Source organism: Gobio gobio (genome assembly GCF_949357685.1).
Source record: "Gobio gobio genome assembly, chromosome: 8".
Classification (NCBI taxonomy): Eukaryota; Metazoa; Chordata; class Actinopteri; order Cypriniformes; family Gobionidae; genus Gobio; species Gobio gobio.
Genome location: NC_137114.1, coordinates 40,379,489 through 40,401,243, shown reverse-complemented (window position 1 = coordinate 40,401,243; position 21,755 = coordinate 40,379,489). Strand labels below are relative to the sequence as shown.

General features: G+C 38.2%; 1 protein-coding gene across 4 annotated transcripts; it reads left to right on the top strand.

Moving 5' to 3' along the window:
- The first annotated feature begins 120 nt into the window (after positions 1–120).
- On the top strand, positions 121–20,843 carry cul5a (cullin 5a). 4 transcript variants are annotated; one of them, XM_079824110.1, is made up of 20 exons: positions 126–180; positions 2,928–3,037; positions 3,132–3,231; positions 3,311–3,487; positions 6,578–6,719; positions 6,807–6,952; positions 7,110–7,190; positions 7,376–7,469; positions 8,754–8,884; positions 9,109–9,216; positions 9,470–9,534; positions 9,646–9,663; positions 10,944–11,076; positions 11,161–11,292; positions 11,387–11,510; positions 12,913–13,088; positions 13,181–13,342; positions 14,633–14,751; positions 14,836–14,959; positions 17,558–20,843. In XM_079824110.1, exons 1-20 carry the CDS (start codon positions 157–159, stop codon positions 17,750–17,752), a joined length of 2,361 nt encoding a protein of 786 aa, XP_079680236.1. In that variant the 5' UTR covers positions 126–156; the 3' UTR covers positions 17,753–20,843. The 4 variants fall into 4 exon arrangements, with proteins under 4 accessions (XP_079680237.1, XP_079680236.1, XP_079680234.1 ...); XM_079824108.1 differs by having other exon boundaries at positions 10,920–11,076; XM_079824111.1 differs by lacking the exon at positions 9,646–9,663 and having other exon boundaries at positions 121–180.
- Positions 20,844–21,755: the final 912 nt, after the last annotated feature.

Here is a 21,755-nt window from a genome sequence, read left to right as displayed (position 1 = left end):
TAATTATATTTGTATGACATAAAAGATGCACTTTTGAACACGTTCTTTGAAACAATATGCTCGAAAGAATCCATTTGCAGAAATGAACAGAAGATCGCTAGTTCTAACACCGAACCAAATCTCGCGAGATCGGGCGAGGGGATAAGTTAAGGAAACATGGCGATGTCTAATTTGTTAAAGGTAAGAGACACTTATGCTCTTTGCCTCCATATTCTCCAGAAACAGTCAAAAACCCGTGTAGACGCCTATAATCTTCAAATGTCTATGCTGTACCATTGACGTTTAGCGGCTTGCTTAGACTCTTGCGTGCATGTCCAGAGAGTTTTAAAGACTGTCTTGCAGCCTATGTTTAGCTAGCAGGCTGTGAGCTAGCTGAGATTCATAAAGCCAATACTCACAACAATGCTGGACTGCATGCAGACTACTTGAAGACAGTTTTCACGTCACTGGGTGTTGCCCCTCAGTATTATGTTGTTTATAAATGTATATTATAAAGGGGCATGTGCCTGTTGACAGTTAGCACGCATGATGCTAGCTTGGCAAATGGTTAAATGACACTGAGTGTTATGACTGAGCTAATGAAATGTCAATATGTGTTGATCATATCGAGTTTCCTGTGCGAATCTTTTCTTGCCTTACATGTCATGTCACTAGGGTCAGATATTTTAAGAAGTTAAAATATGTGAGGAAATCATTCAGGGATTTTGACTCAGAGAGAGTAGAGACATCCCAGTTGTTTTGAGGATGTCTGTTTTCATTCAGTTAAATGCAGTGGCTGTGTGTGAAAACCTAGTGATCTGAGTACCTAGGCAATATTTTAGGTGTCATAGATGTGTTCAAATGCACCAGTGATATCCAAAATGCTGTCTAGAGACATAATTTATCAGGTTAATTTTAAAAAGCTGTTCAGCCTGTTGCTTGCTATCTATGGATGGTGGAAATTACATTTTAAACATCTTTGAATAAAACAACAGACTTCTTTTCTGGTTAAAACTAATTGCATAGCTAGCCATTTTATTTATCCAAAATATGTACACTTAAATAATATATTTACACTTATTAGAATTAGAAACTATGTATAATAACATTTTGTGTTCACAAGTGATATTTACCTTGATTTTTACTTTTTTGTTGTTTTCATAATTTCTCATATTTCATTTCAAGCTCTTCACTGTCTCTTTGGTAAACAATAATGTACAATAATGTTTTAAAAATGTAAAACTTGATTAGTTGTTGTATTGTTAATTGTGGTGGAAATCACACCACAATATCTGCACACAATCACATTTGAGATTGCATAATTTTCATATTTGAAGATTAAAAGTCTTAAATCTGGTGCAATGGTAACGCAGCTAAAGGTAGTTCATCATTTACTCACCCTTATGTCGTTCCAAGTCTGTAAGACTTTCGTTCATCTTCGGAACACAACTGAAGATATTTTAATGAAATCTGAGCCACTTCTGTCCCTCCATTGACAGCTACGCAACTACCACTTTGACGCTTCAAAAAGATCATAAATAGATCTTAAAACTAACCCATATGAATCAAGTGGATTAACAATGATCAGCAAACATAAACAGAAGCTCAACCGAACCTGCTTGACGCGTGAAAACAAACCTCATTGGTTCTTGCTGTTGCTCAAACGTGCTGCGTAACACGAGAATGAACCTCATTGGTTTTCGCAGGTCAAGCATGCATGAGCTTTCGTTTACCACAACTGATGTGTGCGGTTATGAATGTTTATATGTGAATAAAAGCCTTCAGCATAGTCATCGTGTCTCAGAAATCTCTCAGATTTCATAAAAAATATCCTAATTTGAATGAAAGTTTTGCGGGTTTGGAACGACATGAGGGCGAGTAAATGATGACACAATTTCCATTTTTGGGTGAACTATCCCTTTAAATCTATACATAAGGTGTTTGAAAAGTAGCATTTTGAAAGATTTGTACCTTAACCCTAAAAACAGGCAACGTGTACCATGAGATACATCCTCTTTAGTGTCTTGTTTGGGGCATAAGAAAGATTTTTTCATCATATCCTTTTATCATTTATCATAGTCTTGAGTATGCTGGTCACATGATTTGTTTCAAGTTCTCTTTGATCAATTAGTCAGTCTGACCTAAACCCAAAATGGGCGCCATTGGTGCAGGACATTCAGATTTTGTGATAAGTAAATATATATTAATCTGACTTTTTTCTGAAAAAAAAAATGCAAAACAACTGCTAATATTAATTGTGAACATTGTCTTAAGATGTTGCAAAAGAAAATTAGGTTATATGTTGCTCATGCTTTTGTTTACCGCATTTTGAAAAGTATGTATGGAGGGCCTATAAGGGTCTTGCCTAAGGGCCCCGGTCCTGGAACAAGATTTCTACTGGCCCTTCCACCACCCACAACCAACCCTTCACTGACCAGTACAGAAAGTCCTGTTTACCTTCACACAATTCAATGTCAATGCTGTGGATAATGCTTGTTTTATACCCTTAACAGGCAACATGAACTGGGAGATAAAACTCATAAAATCCAAACTACATCAAATATTTCAAAAATTCCTTTGGATATGTTTTACTTAAGTCCAGATTATATAAAAAGTGACACAAAATGATTTTTGCTGATCATTTTCCAATTGTGCCTGTTTAAGGGTTAATAACCTTAATATCACACAAAAAAGTAATAAAAACAAAGAAATATTACAATAAATATGTAAAGTACAAATAATTAAAAATATATTTTAATGTGTTACAAAAACAGACATAAGAAGTAAAAGAAACAAACTACTTGCCTATTGTAAATGCTTTGAGAAGCCCTGATTTTCTGGAAATATTAGACACAAAAGTCTTTCATAATGTCTGGTTCATTGTGTCACATGTGAATGCAGGCATGCTCTTGTTCATCTCTTTCCTCTTCCATGTCTTTTTTTCTTAGAACAAGGGTTCCCTCCAGTTTGAGGACAAGTGGGATCTTATGCGCCCCATTGTCCTTAAGTTGCTTCGCCAAGAGTCTGTAACTAAGCAGCAGTGGTTCGATCTTTTCTCGTAAGAACTTTGAAATTCAGATATTTTTATAACCTACACATTAACTATAGTCTGAGTGTTGAGTCTGTCTTTCTATTCTCCTTCGTTCTCATAGAGATGTTCATGCAGTTTGTCTATGGGATGACAAAGGACCAGCAAAGATCCACCAGGCCCTCAAGGAGGACATTTTAGATTTTATTAAGCAAGCTCAAGCGGTAAGAGAGGTCCAGGATTAAGTGACTTGTTGATGTTCTTCAGCAGAATCATCTCTCATTCTTGATCATTGCTGTTTAGAGAGTGCTCAGTCACCAAGATGACACGGCGCTCCTCAAGGCTTATATCGTGGAGTGGAGGAAGTTCTTCACGCAGTGTGACATTCTGCCCAAGCCGTTCTGCCAGCTGGAGATCACCCTAATGGGCAAACAGGGCAGCAACAAGAAGTCCAATGTGGAAGACAGCATTGTTAGGAAGGTCAGTGGGATAAAACTTGTTTTTTAGGGCTGGGTTAAAATATCATAACATGTCTTTTAGTCTATGCTTTTTCCAGATAATGTGTGAACAAATCTTGCCTATACATTGTTTGTAGCAGCACGACTCCCATCTAGGTATGGAACGGTATAAAAATGTAATATCACGATTATAGTGACCCAAATTATCACGGTTTTATTCAAATGAAATGAAAGTGTTCAAAAAGAACTGATGCACACACACATTTCAACAAGTTTTATATTTGAAAATCACCAAACAACATCTAAAACAAGCAGCTCTGTGCACTTTGTAAGCAAGATTCTATTCTGTGGGATTTCCTTCCTTTATAATGACCGTCGTCAATAGCAACGCATTATAACAGCCAGGGCCGGACTGGGACAAAATTCCAGGCTGGGAAATGTCACACCCTTCCAGGCCATCTCATAACACCCACAACAAATTTAGGAACTATAGAGATCCATATTTTTTGTATGGTCATCACAAAAGGTTTAAATCCTTGGGCTGAGGTCGTGCAAAATAATTAAAGGTTCTCTCTTGAACTGCACCTTCACTTCCCTTTTCCTTTTCACTATCTTTATTTTCCCTGTATCTCTCTGTCTCGACTCTCTCCCTTGTGTGCTTTTTTCTTTTACCTGTCACTTCTACTTCAGCAGGTCTACCGATATGAACAGAACTGTCTCAACGTTGTTGCAAAAAACCCCCAAAAACTTGTAATTTGGTTGCTCAGAATCGAAATTTATTTTAGGTAAATTCAAAGTATCACATTAGGACAATGAGTTGTTGTTTTTTTTATCTAAAAATGTCTTAAATATCCAATATTTAACATTAACTATTTCATGCAAATATATTTTAAATAAATTGCTTAAATGTCAAAATTAGTATAATAATAAATACATCATGACAACATCTTTATAGAAAAATCATAATACTGAATAAGTTATTGCATTAGGCTAGCTCCCTCCAAACGTATAAATCGATGTGAATATCTGTCTGCTAAATTACTACTGTAACTTTACAATAAATAATAAAGACGTCATTTAGCATACAGCTTTTTGAATGACTATTTACAAGTGAAACTGACCTGCATTTGAAGCCCTGAAGAGGTCAGTGGTCTAATTTAGCTTTATTTCGCTCCTTCTTTGAGAGATTTCCCTCAATGCTCCACCTGGCCGCTTCCTCGAGTCCGTATTATTATTCTGTTTGAAACGGTTGGGCGGACGCCTGGAGCTCACGCTAGCTGAATCGTAGCGTTGCCAGTCAAGACTAACCGTTTCATTTGTCGAATGCCGAATTCGGGAATTATCACTTCAGTGCATTGGGGAAATTACATATAATTAAAAAGGCAATAATATTATACTTAAAATAATGTATTAAAAAAAATCACACACAGATCACACAGAACGCATTTTTGCAGCGAAAGGCACCTTTTTTTAAAAGATTTCTGTTGGCAGAGGGTGTTATGCGCGCTGCTTATGCGCCCCCAGGCGCCTCGCATTTTAACCACCTGCTGCACCTCGCGTTTTAGAAGGAGCGCCTGAAGTTGAAAAAAAATCAACTCTTGAGTGGGAAAGCGCCCGACGTCATCGCGTTTTTTTTCTATTGCCCAATCGAATGAACGGAGAGGCGGGTCTTCCGTTGTGGCGACCGTTACCTTGATTAGACTGACAGGACAGCTGATTCGGGGGTTTCCTAGCAACATTAAAACAACCGCAGCACACTGCTATTTTCTAAGGGTGCTTTCACACTAGCAGTTTCGGTGCGCACCCGGGTTCGATTGACGTCAGAGTTTGGTACGTTTGGATGATGTGAACGCGGCCTTCCGAACTCGGGTGCCGAACCCAACCGCGAACCGTACCAGAGTCTGCTTAAAATGGGTGGTCTGGGGTACGGTTCGCTGCTGATGTGAACGCATACTAAATCATACTAAATCGCGGAAGTGAAACGCTATTAATGACGTATGATTTGATAAAAATGTGTGTTTGTGTGTGTTTCACAAATTTTCCTGACGAGCGTGACTGACATACTGCAAACAGAGAGCTGTAAATCCCATTTCTGCTCGTCTTCAGCGTATAAAAGTTTAATATAAAAGTGAGGTGACCAACGCTATGCATTTTGCCACTTTCACGCTCCTGTCGTTACTAAGCAACCGGGTAAACAGCTGCTGCTTTGATGACGCAAACGCACCCCGGTTCGGACCCAAATAATATAGTATGAACACAGCCCAGCAGGGGGAGGGGGGAGCAATCGAACTCTGGTTCAGTCCAGGCAATCGAACCAAGTGTGAAAGCACCCTAAATGAAAAAACGTCAACCAAAAAAGGCAGTGCGGGGCGCTGTTTTCAGGTTCGAAAACGCATTCTGTGTGATCGGGGCCTTAGAAGGCTGAAAAATCTCCAGAGCCCTGTCACTGCCTTCTGCCATTTCTTCTCATTCAAAAGACAATGCTGCGCCTGCGCCAGACTGGCACTGACTGGACAGGATTGACCGCAAGTTTTCAAAATCGGTTTTAATGACAATTAAATTGTACTAAAAAGATCGTACTAACCGTCAGTACATTTTATCCTGGTTTATCATGAAACCGGTAACCGTTCCATCCCTACTCCCATCCAATAATTGCAATAAGCTTTGTGCTTTGTCACCTCTGATATGAAACAAAATCTCAGATTTCAAATTCTGTCATTTTTTCATTTAATTTCATTCCATTTAATTTTTCATTCATTGAATTTCCAAACAATAAATACCACTATTTAATGTGGCGTGACAGATCGCTGTAGCACCTCAGTTCAAGTGACACGAATCTCTTCCTCTTCCTCTTTACTACTAGTTACAGCACCAAATAAACATGAATGAACGATTTGAATTGAACAAATGAATAATTTACAGCATTAGTTGAAAGATTTTTTTTCCTTGAGAAAATTTGATGTGTACTGTACATGATATTTATCCAAATGATTCAATATCCAATTGAATTGATATCGGAACTGAATTGAATCACAAGCTTATGATTGGAAATTGAATCAAATCTACCTAGAATGGGATTCATTATTTTGTACTGCATGTTATGTTCTTGCAGCTGATGCTGGACACTTGGAACGAATCTATATTCTCCAACATCAAGAATAGATTGCAGGATAGTGCAATGAAGTTAGTCCATGCCGAGCGGTTGGGAGAGGCGTTTGACTCGCAGTTGGTCATCGGGGTCAGAGAGTCATATGGTGAGATTTGCTGCAGTTCTTTTATTGGATTGAGTGACTTTTTTCATGCTGTTACTAGCTAAAGTCTCATATAATCTCTTTTTTCAGTGAACCTGTGCTCCAATCCTGATGATAAACTGCAGATCTACAGGGATAACTTTGAGAAAGCCTACCTAGACTCCACTGAGAGGTTCTACAGGACCCAAGCACCGTCCTACCTGCAGCAGAATGGAGTACAAAACTACATGAAATATGTACGGTCTGCCAGAGATCAGATTTTAGACTACATATTCCATACTAGTCGGATAAGATGATAACTGCACAGCCAAGAGGAGAGTTATGACTCCTACTAACACTCATTTATTTCTTACTTGCATTTGCAGTCATATATTCTCATATCTCTGTTTACAGGCAGACGCTAAGTTAAGGGAAGAGGAGAAACGTGCACTACGATATTTAGAGACGCGACGTGAATGTAACTCTGTACAAGCAGTTGAGTATATGAACGACTTTTAAATAATTAATTCACAAAATAGGGCTTCAATCATTAAAAAAGATTTAAAATATTAAAAATGTAATTATTTATAGGTGATTTCAGTATTTTATATTTAATTTAAAACAAAGTTATATAGCCAGGTATGTCAGTCTGTAATTGTGGATTGTTTTTTTCCCCCCAGCTTATGGAATGTTGTGTGAATGCACTTGTAACGTCATTTAAAGAAACTATCTTGGCTGAATGTCCTGGCATGATCAAACGGAATGAGACTGACAGTGAGTATGAGATTTGGAAATCGATATATTTAAAGGTGCACGATGTAAAATGTTTTCAGTAAAATATCCAAAAACCACTAGGCCAGTGTTATATATTTTGTCCAGTTGAGTACTTAGAATATCCCAAATGTTTCCAACTATTTGTAAATTGTGAGAAAATTGCTATTTTACCCAAGGAACCGGGACGTGTGAGGGAGTCGCCTGTCGATTGCGTCATATCTGCGTTCCCCTCGGTTTCCGGTTTTATTTTGCAGAAACGCTTTACTCCACTGCAGTGTGAACAAGTGTCATAGCAGCAGCCGAGTAAACACAGAGAATAACGTCATAACATAATTTTCAACACACTCAGATGTATATAATATGATAAACAGAGCTGCGTTACCTCAAACTCATGACCGTAAGTGGCGCCGGCGACTGTGGCATAATAAAAGTCCCACTACTCACGAGGCGTGCGTTGCGTTCATCTTTTTAACTATCGTTCCAGCGGCCTTGCTACCTAGTCATACTACAGTAACGTTAGTAATCACATCCATGAAAATGATTTCTGACCGAGTCCTATCCCGATTCTTTTCCACCGGCTGTGAGGTGAAGACCATATGTCCCAAGATTCTGCGCTCAAACGTGGCGTCATCAAGCTACGCCTTTGTTTTGAACAGGTGACCTATAGGGGATGGAAAAGTTACATAGTGCACCTTTAAAATGATCCCTTAAGGGTTTTATATAAACTATCATTGTATCAACAAAATGTTGGGTTGGGTAAGATTTTTTTGTATGAAAATGTATTTGATGGACGTTTCTTATGCTCACCAAGGCTGCATTTATGTAATTAAAAATACAGGAATATTGTAAAATATTATTTCAATTTAAAATAACTTTTCAATTTGAATATATTTTAAAATGTAATTTATTCCTCTGGTGTCAAAGCTGATTTTTCAGCATCATTACTCCAGTCTCCAGTGTCACATGATCCTTCAGAAATCATTCTAATGCTGATTTGCTGCTCAAGAAACATTTCTTCTTATTATCAATGTTGAAAACAGTTGTGCTGCTTACTATTTGTGTGAAACCCGTGATTTTTATATATTATAAATGTATTTTTACAATCACTTTTGTTCAATTAAATGAATAAAAGTATGGATTCCTTCTAAAAGAAAAATCTTACTGACCCTAAGCTTTTGAACAGTAGTGCATTTTCCACAAACTTGGACTTTGCATATTTTCTAAACAGCTATGTAATATCTTCAAAGATAAGCTTTTAAACCTCAGTGAACTCTTCATCCACAGAGCTGCACCTCATGTTCTCTCTCATGGATAAAGTTCCCAATGGGATTGAGCCCATGCTGAAAGACCTTGAGGAGCACATCATCAGTGCTGGACTGGCAGACATGGTGGCCGCTGCCGAGACCATCACAACTGTGAGCACTTAACGTTATTGGATGGAGTTGAATATTAAATTGATGGTCATGGTTTTACTTATTTTATTCCAAAGAAAATTACTTTTTCTTGTGAGAATTATGGCCTTGATTTCTATATCCTCTCTGTCTGGGTTAAAAGTTCTGACCTTCATGACAGATTCTCAACTATTAGGCCACCACTATGCCGTGCTGCTGTTAACGTTCTTGTTTGTGTTTTTCCTCAGGACTCTGAGAAGTACGTGGAGCAGCTCCTGACTCTGTTCAATCGCTTTAGTAAATTAGTGAAGGAAGCGTTCCAGGATGATCCTCGGTTCCTGACAGCCAGAGACAAAGTGAGCATGCCGCCCCATCCGAATTCATTCTCACTGTCTTACTATTGGTCTCAGTAAGTAGCCTACATGACTAGATCGCCCCGCAGATGGTTACCAGAGATCTGTGTTGAAACATGAGTACATTGGAAGGTTATATAACAAGTCTAAATAAGTCCATTATAAATGCTGTTGGTGTTGCTGGAAAATGAATTGACATAACATGATTTAGTGTTTTTTTAATGACTTTAAATGATTCGTTTTTAATTTCCCCCAGGCATACAAAGCAGTTGTGAATGATGCCACAATATTTAAGTTGGAGCTGCCATTGAAACAGAAGGGGTGAGTAACAGCTGCCTTTTGGGCTTCTGTTTAAAGTAAGAAGCACAAAATAACCTTCTTTTAACCACTAATGGAGTGATGCTAATGGACTTTTTTCACATTTTTTTTCAGCAAGATTTTAATACCAAGGTAATATAACACAAATTATAGTGATATAAATGTACATTCAAATGAAAATTGTAACTTTTCTTGATTCATAGTCTGTGAAAAGGGTCCATATGCATGTGAGCTTTTGCGATCCATGTTTCAGAGTTGTAACAATTCATAACAATCATGTTTGATGATCCTTTAAAGGGTTAGTTCACCTAAAAATGAAAACACAATTGTCATCATTTTCTGATCCTCAGGTCTTTCCAAAACTGTAATACTTTTGTTCATCTTTGAAACACAAATGAAGATATTTTAATGAAATCTGAGAGATTTCTATCCCTCCATTGACAGCTAGCAACTACCACTTTGAAACTTCAAAAAGAGATCGTAAAACTAATCCAGATTAATTGAGTGGTTTAGTCCAAATTCTCTGAAGAGACATGATTGCTTTAAATTATGAACAGATTGAATTTAGGCTTTTATTCACATATAAACATTGATCAGCTAACATAAACAGAAGCTCAACTGTACTTGCTTGATGTGCGAGAACAAACCTCATTGGTTCTTGCCGAAGCTCAAACATGCTGCGTAACACGAGAATGAACCTCATTGGCTCTTGCACGTCAACAGAACATGCTTGAGCTTCTGTTTACAAAAACTGATGTGTTTGGTTATGAATGTTTATATGTGAATAAAAGACTAGGTAACACTTTACAATAAGGTTCATTAGCTAACATTAGTTAACTACATTAGTTAACATGAAATAATAATTAACTGCACTTATAAAGCATTTTATTTATCTTTGTTAATGTTAATTTCAACATTTACTAATACATTATTAAAATCTTGTTAACATTAGTTAATGCACTGTGAACTAACATGAACAGCTGTATTTTTATTAACTAACGTTAACAAATATTAACAAATACAGTAACAATTGTACTGCTCATGGTTGGTTCAAGTTAGCTAATACGTTAACTAATGTTAACTTATGAAACCTTTTTGTAAAGTGTTACCAAAGCCTAAATTAAATCTGTTTATCATATAAAGCGATTAAGACTCTTTGAAAAAATTGGACTAAACCGCTCAATTCATATGAATTAGTTTTACGATCTCTTTATGAACTTTATGAAGCTTCAAAGTGATAGTTGCGTAGACTGTCAATGGAGGGACAGAAATCTCTCAGATTTCATTAAAAACATCTTAATTTGTGTTTTGAAGATGAACAAAAGTCTTACAGGGTTGGAACGACATGAGGGTGAGTAAATGATGAATTTTCATTTTTGGGTGAAAAGTCCCTTTAATGTTCCTAAATGCAGAGTGGGCCTCAAAACACAACCAGAGTCAAAGTGTCCGGAGCTGCTCGCCAATTATTGTGACATGCTGCTAAGAAAGACGCCACTCAGCAAAAAGCTGACCTCAGAGGAGATCGAGCTCAAGCTGAAGGAAGTGGTGAGACTATTATAACATGTCACGTTGTTGTTGTTGTCGTCAAAAGAGTTTCGAAATGTAAATACTACTGATTCCTTCCTGCAGCTGCTTGTGCTAAAATACGTCCAGAATAAGGATGTGTTCATGAGGTACCACAAAGCTCACCTGACCAGGCGTCTGATCCTGGACATCTCAGCGGACAGTGAGATCGAGGAGAACATGGTCGAGTGGCTAAGGGTGAGAATAAAAGAGAAATGAGAGTGATTGAAACTCAATTTGAGTGTTTTGTTTTTTAATGGCTCACTGTTTGCTTCGGTCTGCCATGTTTCAGGAAGTTGGGATGCCTGCGGACTATGTGAACAAACTAGCTAGAATGTTCCAAGACATCAAAGTGTCTGAAGATCTTAACCAGGTTTTCAAGGAGGTGCACAAACACAACAAGCTGGCTTTACCAGGTGACTTACAAGCCCAATGTTCTCTATATATATATATGTATTTAGACTACCTTTTGAAAGGTTTTGGGTCAGTAAGAGTTTTCATCAAAGAATCCTGAAAAAAATGCATCAAGGTTTCCACAAAATATTAAGCAGCATAACTGATTTCATCAAAAAAATTAACAATAATAATAATAAAAAAGAATTCTTGAGCTGCAAAACAGCATATTAGAATGATTTCTGAAGGATCATGTGACACTGAAGACTGGAGTAATGATGCTGAAAATTCGAGAGGCTGCTCACTGCAGAGCTTTAAGGTCCAGCCACACCCTAAATCTACCATAACCTTTTCTCTATACCTAATTAGGTCAAGCTCCACCAATTTACACTAAGGTGGAGCTGGACTAGATAAAGCTCCACTCATAATATCCAGAGAGGGGGAGCTGGACCTGGACCTGGATTGCCAGGTCTGTGCAACAAAAGTAGCCCAATGCCCAGTCAAAAGTATCCCAAAAATAGCCCAATGCATGTTCTCCGTCAGGTGGCTGAATTCTCCACTGAATTTGTACGTTTAGGGGGTGTTCTGGGGGTGTTGGAGTGCCGAAATCGTACTTACGGGGGTGGAAATCAACCCACAGAAAAAAAAATTAACCACTGCAACAACCTAAAAAGTAGCCCAATTCCACGGGAAAACCGCAGACTTGGCTACACTGAGCTGGACGTCCTTTGAAAAAACGTACAAAAATAAAACTGTAATAATATTTCACAATGTTACTGTTTTTATAAATTTTCGATCCAATAAATGCAGCCTTGGTGAGCATAAGAGACTTTTCAAAAACATTGTCTTACCAACCCCAAACTTTAGAACAGTAGTGTATATTATATTGTAATACCAATCATATGTATTGATTTGTACACGTCTTCAGTATGTTCGGAGATGTTTGCATAATTTAATTTCCATAAGTATGGGTATAGATAGTTTAAGTTGCAAATAAATCCAGAGTTCCCATGTTCACTGAAAATATGGAAATATTAGTAAATTGTAAATTGTGATTTCCAGGCCTGGAAATGTCACAGAAATTAATAATAGGTAACCCTTTATTTTACAGTGTCCTTGTTACACGTTACATGTAATTACTGTAGTAGTAACTAACTATAAATTATGCATAATTTCATGCAACTAACCCTAAACCAAACTCTAATCCTACCCTAACCCTATAGTAAGTACATGTAGTTAATGATTATTACTCAGTCATTAAATGTATAATGACACCTTAAAATAGTTTAACCTAATAATATCTCAAAAAGTCTCAGACGTTTCTATAGTGAACATTTGTGATAAATAATAATTGGTGATAATGTGGCTTGTTTTCATTTGGAGAGTAGTTCCTAAGGTCTCTTTCACTCCCCTTCTGTTACTCAGCGGACTCTGTGAACATAAAGATCTTGAATGCTGGAGCTTGGTCCCGTAGCTCAGAGAAAGTGTTTGTGTCTCTGCCCACCGAGCTGGAAGATCTCATCCCTGAGGTGGAGGACTTCTACAAGAAGAATCACAGCGGCCGCAAACTCCACTGGCACCACCTCATGTCCAATGGCATTGTGGGTGTATTTTATGCCCTTTATGTGTTTCGTGATTTGCAACTGTAAATGCTTGCAGCTTGTAGCTAATCAGACTGTGTGCTCTCTGGTAGATCACTTTCAAGAATGAAGTAGGGCAGTACGACCTGGAGGTCACAACCTTCCAACTGGCTGTGCTTTTTGCCTGGAACCAAAGACCACGCGAGAAGATCAGCTTTGAGAATCTGAAACTTGCCACTGAGCTGCCTGATGCCGAACTGAGACGAACACTCTGGGTATTCAATGAATCAACATAAAAAATTAATTGAAGAAAAATTGAAAAGCACTCTGGAAACTTTTGCACAAGAATTATTTATTTTTTTTCATCAAGATGTTTACTTAAAATAGAACATTGTTTGCATTGACAAGATTTAAAAAAGAACATGCACTGAAAAGTTACATAAGCCGCGTTTCCACCGCAGGAACTTTCCCCAGGAACTAGGGACTTTGGGGTGGTACTCAGTGTGTTTCGACCGCAGGGACCAGGGTCTAAATTAAGTTACGGGTAAAGATTTCCCCCTCAAAACGGCCCTGCTCGCGAGGTAGTACTTTTTCAAAGTTCAGGAACTTTCGGGGGTTGGACTTGGGCTCTGAACATGCTGATTGGATGAGTTCACGCAGCATTTTATTTCAACCACTATTTTTCAAAGTCTGTTGCGGTGCGTGCAGTAAGAGTTGTTTGCTATTTGAATCAACAATGGAGTTGAAAAAATACGACCGATGGGCCGACAACGACTTTATAAAATGAATTCGCAAACGACGAAATCCCGTGGGAACTGTAAAGTCGACGCGCACAGTCCTACGTCACCGGACTAATTTGCATAATCTTCACGGTACTTTAGACCGCGATTGAAACACAGACCGCAGCAGGTCTGGGGGAAAAAAAGTTCCTGGGAGAAATTGTTCCGGGGAATTTCGGTGGAAACGGGGCTATAGATTGTTGATTTTTTTGTTTTATATGACTAAGCATTGCAAAAATTATCCATTTTATTTCATAGTGAAAAACGCTTTGAAATTATGCAAACTCGCAATAGAAAAGCTGAACATCTTATTCACTTAAAAGGCTAAATGCCTCTAGTATTTGAATAAAGTGATGCTTAGAGGAAAATGCCTTATTCCCTGAATTTAGATTTAAAGTTAGATTATTTTAATATATTAACAATAGTTTATTCATTTAAATGCTTTCTATACTTCCACAGCCCGCTGGTTGAGAGCCACATGGACTAAGGATGCACTGATATTACAATTCTGACCGATATGGTTAAACCGATAATTATTTTTATGTTATAGTCGATAACTGATAAATAACCAATGTTAAAAAACTATTTTGTGTAAATAAATGAAGAATAAAACACTAAGAGCTAAAATAAATCATAATGCTACACGTGAATTTAGATATCACAACATTATAATGTACAGTATGAAAAATGGATAATCATTTTGAATCATTATTCAGTTCAAATATCTTTGTTTATGAATGTTGTAACATCATCTACTTAACTTGTTATCCCTCTCTTTTTGTTCAGTCTCTTGTTGCCTTCCCAAAGCTCAAACGTCAAGTGCTGTCATATGAACCTCAAGTGAGCTCTCCCAAAGACTTCACGGACAGTACATTGTTTTTCGTTAACCAGGAATTCTCCTTGATGTAAGAACATCTCATCTCCTGCTTTGACTTTTACTTGTTGTTTGTCCTTTTGTTTCGGAATCAATCATTTTCGTTTCTCCTCAGAAAAAATTCCAAGGTTCAAAAGAGGGGGAAGATAAACCTAATCGGCCGATTGCAGCTGACGACGGAGCGAATGAGAGAAGAAGAGAACGAAGGCATCGTCCAGCTTAGAATATTAAGAACACAGGTACGGAAAGTTAAAAGTGCTCTCGGTTCACTAACGCTAGTCACTAAAGCCCAAAGTATACTTCAGTTTTGGCGTGAACGCTTAGTGTATACGTACAGCCGAGTGCATAGCTTTCAAAGTATTCTTAATTTGATAGTGTGTGTGAACACAAGTGCTTAACACATGCTCACTAGAAAGTTTCCTCCTGTCCTTTGTCTCCGCTATTTCTCTAGAATTGCGAGTATCTCTTAACTACTTAACCACTCAAACGTGCATCAATACAAGTGCCTGTTGTTGTTTGAGGTAACCAATCAATGTAGGCAGGGTTTATGTTTACAGAAGCTGCTGAGTGTGAATTCAAGCTCAACTCGACGCTTCAGTTAAAGAGATAGTTCACCCAAAAATGAAAACTCTGTCATCATTAACTCACCCTCAAGTGGTTTCAAACCTGAATGAGTTTCTTTGTTCTGCTGAACACAAAAGAAGATATTTTGAAGATTGTTTGTAACCAAGCAGAGAGAGCAACCATTGACTACCATAGTAGGGGAAAAAATACTATGATGGTCAATGGTTGCTCTCTCTGCTTGGTTACAAGCATTCTTCAAAATATCTTCTTTTGTGTTCAGCAGAACAAAGAAACTCATTCAGGTTTGAAACAACTTGAGGGTGAGTTAATGATGACAGAATTTTTTCACGGTACCAAAATTCCAGTAGTCGGTGCCAATACCATACAAATTTTACGGTACTCTGTACCAATTTCGGTACCACAGCTAAATGTTTTTTTTATTTTTATTTTTTATTTAACTATTAAAAAAAATATTAAATGTATTAAGTTTATTATTTATGATGATAATCAATCAAGTAAATAATACATAAACATTTAAAGGCTGTATGCTGTTTAAAAGTAAATTTTGTTTATAAAAAAGATCAAGGGAAAATTCATTAAAAAAATGTTATTATTAGTAGTAGAGACGTATTATTATTACATAGAGACGTAGCTAAATCTACAGTAGGCTACAACATAGGCCTAATATATTGCCAATTGAAATTTCTTTTAAACCGAACTTTTATTTTGACGGGTTGCCGTGAAGACCTTTGAGTGTCTGTGTTCATGATATGACAGTTTTCTCAAATGAAAGGGCAAATTCTCATGAAGTGACGGTTTATGCGTTTGTGTCCTCATATAGTGACACATGGCAGAGACTACAAAGACAGCGAGGGAGTTTGTGTGTGTGTGTGTGTTTGTGTGTGTGTGTGTGTGTGTGTGTGTGCGCGCATGTGCGTGTGCGCACCTGCCCGCCCGCGCATCGCCCGACCGACCGTCATTCACACAGAGACGCAGAACATGCAGGAGTAATATTTAAATAGTATTTTGCAGTTTAATATTCAGAGACACTTGTATATATTCGGTTACATTCTGGAGTCCTGCGCCTAGATAAACATGGAAGCCACTGAACGCGAATATACTCGAAAGTCTGTACTACCGGTACTACAGCATGCTGGTATTGTCACATTTTTATAATTTCAGTACCGACGTATCAGTACTTGTGACATCCCTAGTCTGTGTACACTATGATGGGCAAACTACTAGAACCAAGGTAGACTTTAAAGAAACTGTATGTAAGAAATGTATTTCAATTAATCATAAAATCGCCCTGATATGTCATAGACATTAAGAAATCATGTTAATTTCATTGCAGTACCAGTTTTGGCCACAATCTTACATACATTTCCTTTAAAGTGTTGCAAGGCAAATAATGGTTGAATGGCTTTCTCAATGTTTGAAAAATTAAGCTGATGCTTATTAAATGTACGAGAAATTAGTAACTAACAGGATGATCTATGCCACCTAGATCTTCCTGAATAAGAACAGCTCCAGTACCAACAGCAGTTGCATCAACCTCAAGCTAAAAAAATTGTGCATAGTCAGGTGCAATCAGAACAGATGTGGTGCATAAAAGTGTCTTCACACAATAAAAAGCATGCTGACACTCCATAGACCACTCAAATGGTTTAGACGGGCTGAGAAACGCAGTAAGGGGACTAACAACCGTAGAGAAATTCCTACAAAAACTGCGAAAATAACCTGCCATACCCAAGAATCTTCGCAACTCCCTTCGGGTCTTAGGAACAGGAAAACTTGTATATAGCCAATTGTATAAGTTGTGCAGCTATAACTGTGTGGGTGTGTTAGTATGGATGTCAGAGTGCGGTGTGTATGTGTGTAATAAAAAATGGTGTGTGTGCTTGTAATATTTGAGAAATATTTTCAAATCCCAAATCCAAACACTGTGTAACAGTGGAGTTTTACTGGCATCTAATAGGGAATATTTGGTTCTGCGCAACCTCAAAATTCGGAACACAGCTTTTTTAGATTTATGGCTTTGATTTTCTAGCAGTTTTAGAGTTCAACATGTTTCATAAAATATATGTTTTATATAAAATATTGTTCATAAATCATTTTCATAAACTTAAACCTCTAACTTTTTACACTTTTTTTTTTTTTGTCTGTGCTCCCAATATTACATTTTTTGTGATTTTTTTTTACATGGACATTAGTCTTTTAATTGATGCACATGAGTTAATGTGTCTTTTTTTTTCCCTTCCGCAACATTTCAGGAGGCCATCATTCAGATCATGAAGATGCGTAAGAAGATCACGAACGCTCAGCTGCAGACCGAGCTGGTGGAGATCCTCAAGAACATGTTCCTCCCTCAGAAGAAAATGATCAAGGAGCAGATCGAGTGGCTCATTGAGCACAAGTACATCAAGAGAGACGAGACAGACATTAACACCTTCATCTACATGGCGTAGCGCGGAAACGACTCCGGAGATGATCTGTAACCGTTCCCAAGGACGACGTACCTGTCGAGGATCAGCAGCGGGGGGGAGGGATGGTGATGTCTCGAAGATACTGCTTAGGCTGCTGGTCTGGTGGCGTAGTCATGAGCTTGTTTTAACGACAGACAGTCACACATCAGATAAAAAATTTATTTAAAAAAAAGAATAAATCCCTGCCTTACCTTACAGTGAAGACACATGGGGATCAGAATAGGAGATTTAAAAAAAAAAAATAGGAAAAAAGACAAAAGGATTCTATTTTTGCCATTGGTAGTCAGTATGCATGGTGGCCGTTTGGCCTTTTGTATGTGTACATCTCCAGCAGCATGCGGTCAGTGGGAATGTCACATTCATCCGAGGACTTGCTTGTGTGTGCCGTGTTACGAGTGTTTTTCTCCCTCCCACATCCTCCGCCTGGACCCCGCCACGTCCCATCCTCACCGGCCGAGAGCCGTCCCATCGTCGCCACTGCAAACACCTGGCCGTGCACGCCGACACTGGAGTCGCGTGCCAGGATGGAGGACTAGCATTAGCACTTTTCACACTCTCAGCCACAGCATGGCTTCATTTGGGTTGTTTTTCCACGGCTTTGGGTTCCGTTTTCACTTTTTTCTTCGTCAAAAGTTTGCAAACGTTGAACCATCTTTAAGCCAAGAAAGATTTGATTGGCTAATTGCAGTTTAGACGACAAGTTACTCTTCAAAATGCCAGGAAATCCTGACGAGGTCACAAAGGGTCAAGGTCTGCGGAGAAAAGCTGGCGGTTTTGAAATGTTTTTGTTTGTTTTGGTGTAAATGCATTACCAGTGTGCGCCAAGTCGGAAGGTCAGTATAATGTGGTTAATTTTTTTAATTACTTTTGAGCAAAAATGTCCGTTATCTGTCTCGAATAGTGACTGAGATGCCGACTGATTTGTTCCAGGGGCCTGTGATGAGGTGAACTCATTGAACCCGTTGAATTTGAATCGCATTTCCAATTTATTCTCATTGCCCCATCACACCTGAGCACACACAAGCAGTAAAGCACAGTTACATGAGTCCGTGTAAAGCAAGCGTCTCTCCAACCTCAGGTAAAGTAGGTTATTTTAATAGGTTGTGCTAACTTTAATTAGCGCCTCATGGTTCTTGCTAAACACACATTGCCAAAGCAAAGCACAAGAGTGCTGATCTCGAAATCATTATAGGGATTGTTTTCCCCTCTATTTCCAAGGTTCCTTGAGAAAGCCTCGTCATTTGTTGTCACATTTAGTGGGAAACATGAAATCAGTTTTTTTTTATTCCTTATTATCCTATTATGACAGAGTGTCTCTGAACAAAAGCTTGTGCAGTTACTGATCAGCTGTCTCATGATTATTAGCATTTAAGTAAGTGCAAATAAGTATTATCCAGGCAGAGTCCAAATATTGACAGTCTCTGGTCATTCTAGGATAGTTAAATCACATCAATGTGTTCACCATATATCAGCCGTTCAGTGTGTTGTCTTTGGGGGGGAAACTAAAATACCATTTTCACTGGCTGATGCCATCAAGTTTTGATCCAAAACTCAAACTAAAGAGGCGAATAATGAGTTTCTGAGGAGGTCCCCAATGAAATCCACAATTGCTGTCCATCTCCACTGTGACGTTTCCTGTCAGTTATGTTTGTTTCTTCTGTTTTTAACACCGATCAGTCGCTCATTTGCATCCCTAGTGTTTGATTTCACATGGTAACTCAAAATGGCGAAAAGGTTCCCTTCGGTTGTACTGCTAAAGCGTCGTTTATAAGATCCAGATGTGCAACGGCGTTTGAGAACATTGTGTCATTCGATTGTCCTCTTTATTTATTGATAACTTAAGCATGTTTGTGAGGACGAGAGAGAGCGATTGTGTGTCTGTGTGCGCGTGGAGCCTTTTGCAACAGGGTGATGTCATATCCTGTTATTAAATTGATGTTTCTCCTGACTGTATGTTTCCCTCTATCAATTACTCTAGGTAAATACATCTAATTTTATTAGGACAGGCACTATGATTTTCATATTTATCAATCACAGTTGGCGTTTGTTGCGTGCTTGTGTTATTCTGGAGCCATTTTTGTCCTTTTTTTGTCTTTTCTTTTTTTTAATTTCCCAAAAGCTGAAATGTCAGTTCATTCTAGTGGACGATGATGAAAATGAATAAAAATGGTGTGAATGACCTTACAAGGAAATGCTACATGAAATTATGAATTATTCTTTATTGTTTGCTAATAGTTTTCTCTGATGCACATGGAATGTTCCAGTAACTAGAGTCTGTGCATTGAGTGATATAATGCAATAAGTGAGCGTGAAACAAAACATTTTGAAATCTGTCGATGGAATTTTCTGTAATAAAGTTGCGTACACATAAACACTCACTATTAAGTTGAGATGTAGGGTGATAATTATTTTTTCGACTTCATGGGCGGCACATCAGTATTTTCGTCATTCTAATATGATAATGTGTACCTTTTTTTGTCACTTCACTATATCACATCCCAGGAGGAGTGATGTTTGTGTCTTATCACTCTCCTTTTTTGTAGAGTGTCTTCCATCATTGTCAAAGCATACAAGTTTTGAATGATCTTTATCCAAGCACTGACTAAAGTGTAACGGTTTGTGTTTATTTTTAAAAGCGTCATCTCAGTCAGATCACTATTTACTTGTTACTTTAGTCATATATGTACTGGTGATGGTTTCTACAGTATTAGTTTGTATGACACATGAGGACAGTTCTGCAATTATTCCCGCATACACTTTCTGGTTAACAGTTCAATAGAAAACTGAACACACAAGTTCCCTATAGTGTGAGACAAGCAAAATGTAAGTGTGGTTCTGAGAAGGTGCATATGCTCTGCCTATGACTGTCTGTTTTCAAGATTTCTTGCCTGAAGCCTTAAAAGCTTCAAGAATATTTGAAAATTATGAAGTGAATGTGTGCCATTGTACAGTGAAGATCTGGAACGGATGCTAGTCTTGCAGTGTGAGTGAACCATTTTCATGTACTGGATTTTTTTTTTATGTTGCATAATTTATTTACTGGCAAAATAAAAAATATTATTTGATGAGTGAGGCTGATGTGTTGAAATTTTTTTTGGGAGGGAGGGGGGTGTGGGGGGGGGGGGTCTGTTTCCACAACAACTGGAACAAATAAAAGGCAATGCCTTAAACCCTGGATATGTGAATATGCCATTATAAATGCGATATGTACATTATTTTATATTAAATATTTATTTTGAAATAACACCTACAATAATAACATGCATGGTTAAATAATTTTAGGATGTTTTAGATGATTAGTGAGTCTAATCATAGTCATGATCAAATAAATATTTTATGTAATAAAAACTGACAAAAAACTGATTTAGCTCGAGTTGAAGCTGCTTCATCGAGCCCCTCATCAGTAGACAGCAAGACAAATAAGCTTAACCTAAATATCTTAAGATTATATGGGCAAACAAACTCGTTAATGCTTTTTTTGCAGGGTGCATTATCCTTCTGAAAGAGTCCACAGTCACCAGGGAATACCGTTTCCATGAAAGGGTGTACATGGTCTGCAACAATGCTTAGGTAGGTGGCACGTGTCAAAGTAACATCCACATGGATGGCAGGACACAAGGTTTCCCAGCAGAACATTGCCCAAAGCATCTTGGTGTCATGTGTTCCCCTGGTAAGCAACACACATGCACCCGGCCATCCACGTGACGTAAAATAAAACGTGATTCATCAGACCAGGCCACCTTCTTCCATTGCTCGTGGTTCAGTTCTGATTCTCACGTGCCCACTGTTGGGGCTTTCGGCGGTGGACAGGGGTCAGCATGGGCACCCTGACTGGTCTGCGCCTATGCAGCCCCATACGCAACAAACTGAGATGCACTGTGTATTCTGACACCTTTCTATCAGAACCAGCATTAACTTCTTAAGCAATTTGAGCTACAGTAGCTCGTCTGTTTGATCGGTCCACACGGGCCAGCCTTCGCTCTCC

Excerpts from the sequence above, each read along its gene's own strand:
- cul5a (XM_079824108.1), top strand. The coding sequence starts at position 157 with ATGGCGATGTCTAATTTGTTAAAG. Across the intron at positions 6,953-7,109 it reads TACAAAACTACATGAAATAT|GCAGACGCTAAGTTAAGGGA; the intron begins GTACGGTCTGCC and ends CTCTGTTTACAG. Across the intron at positions 11,511-12,912 it reads CAACAAGCTGGCTTTACCAG|CGGACTCTGTGAACATAAAG; the intron begins GTGACTTACAAG and ends TCTGTTACTCAG.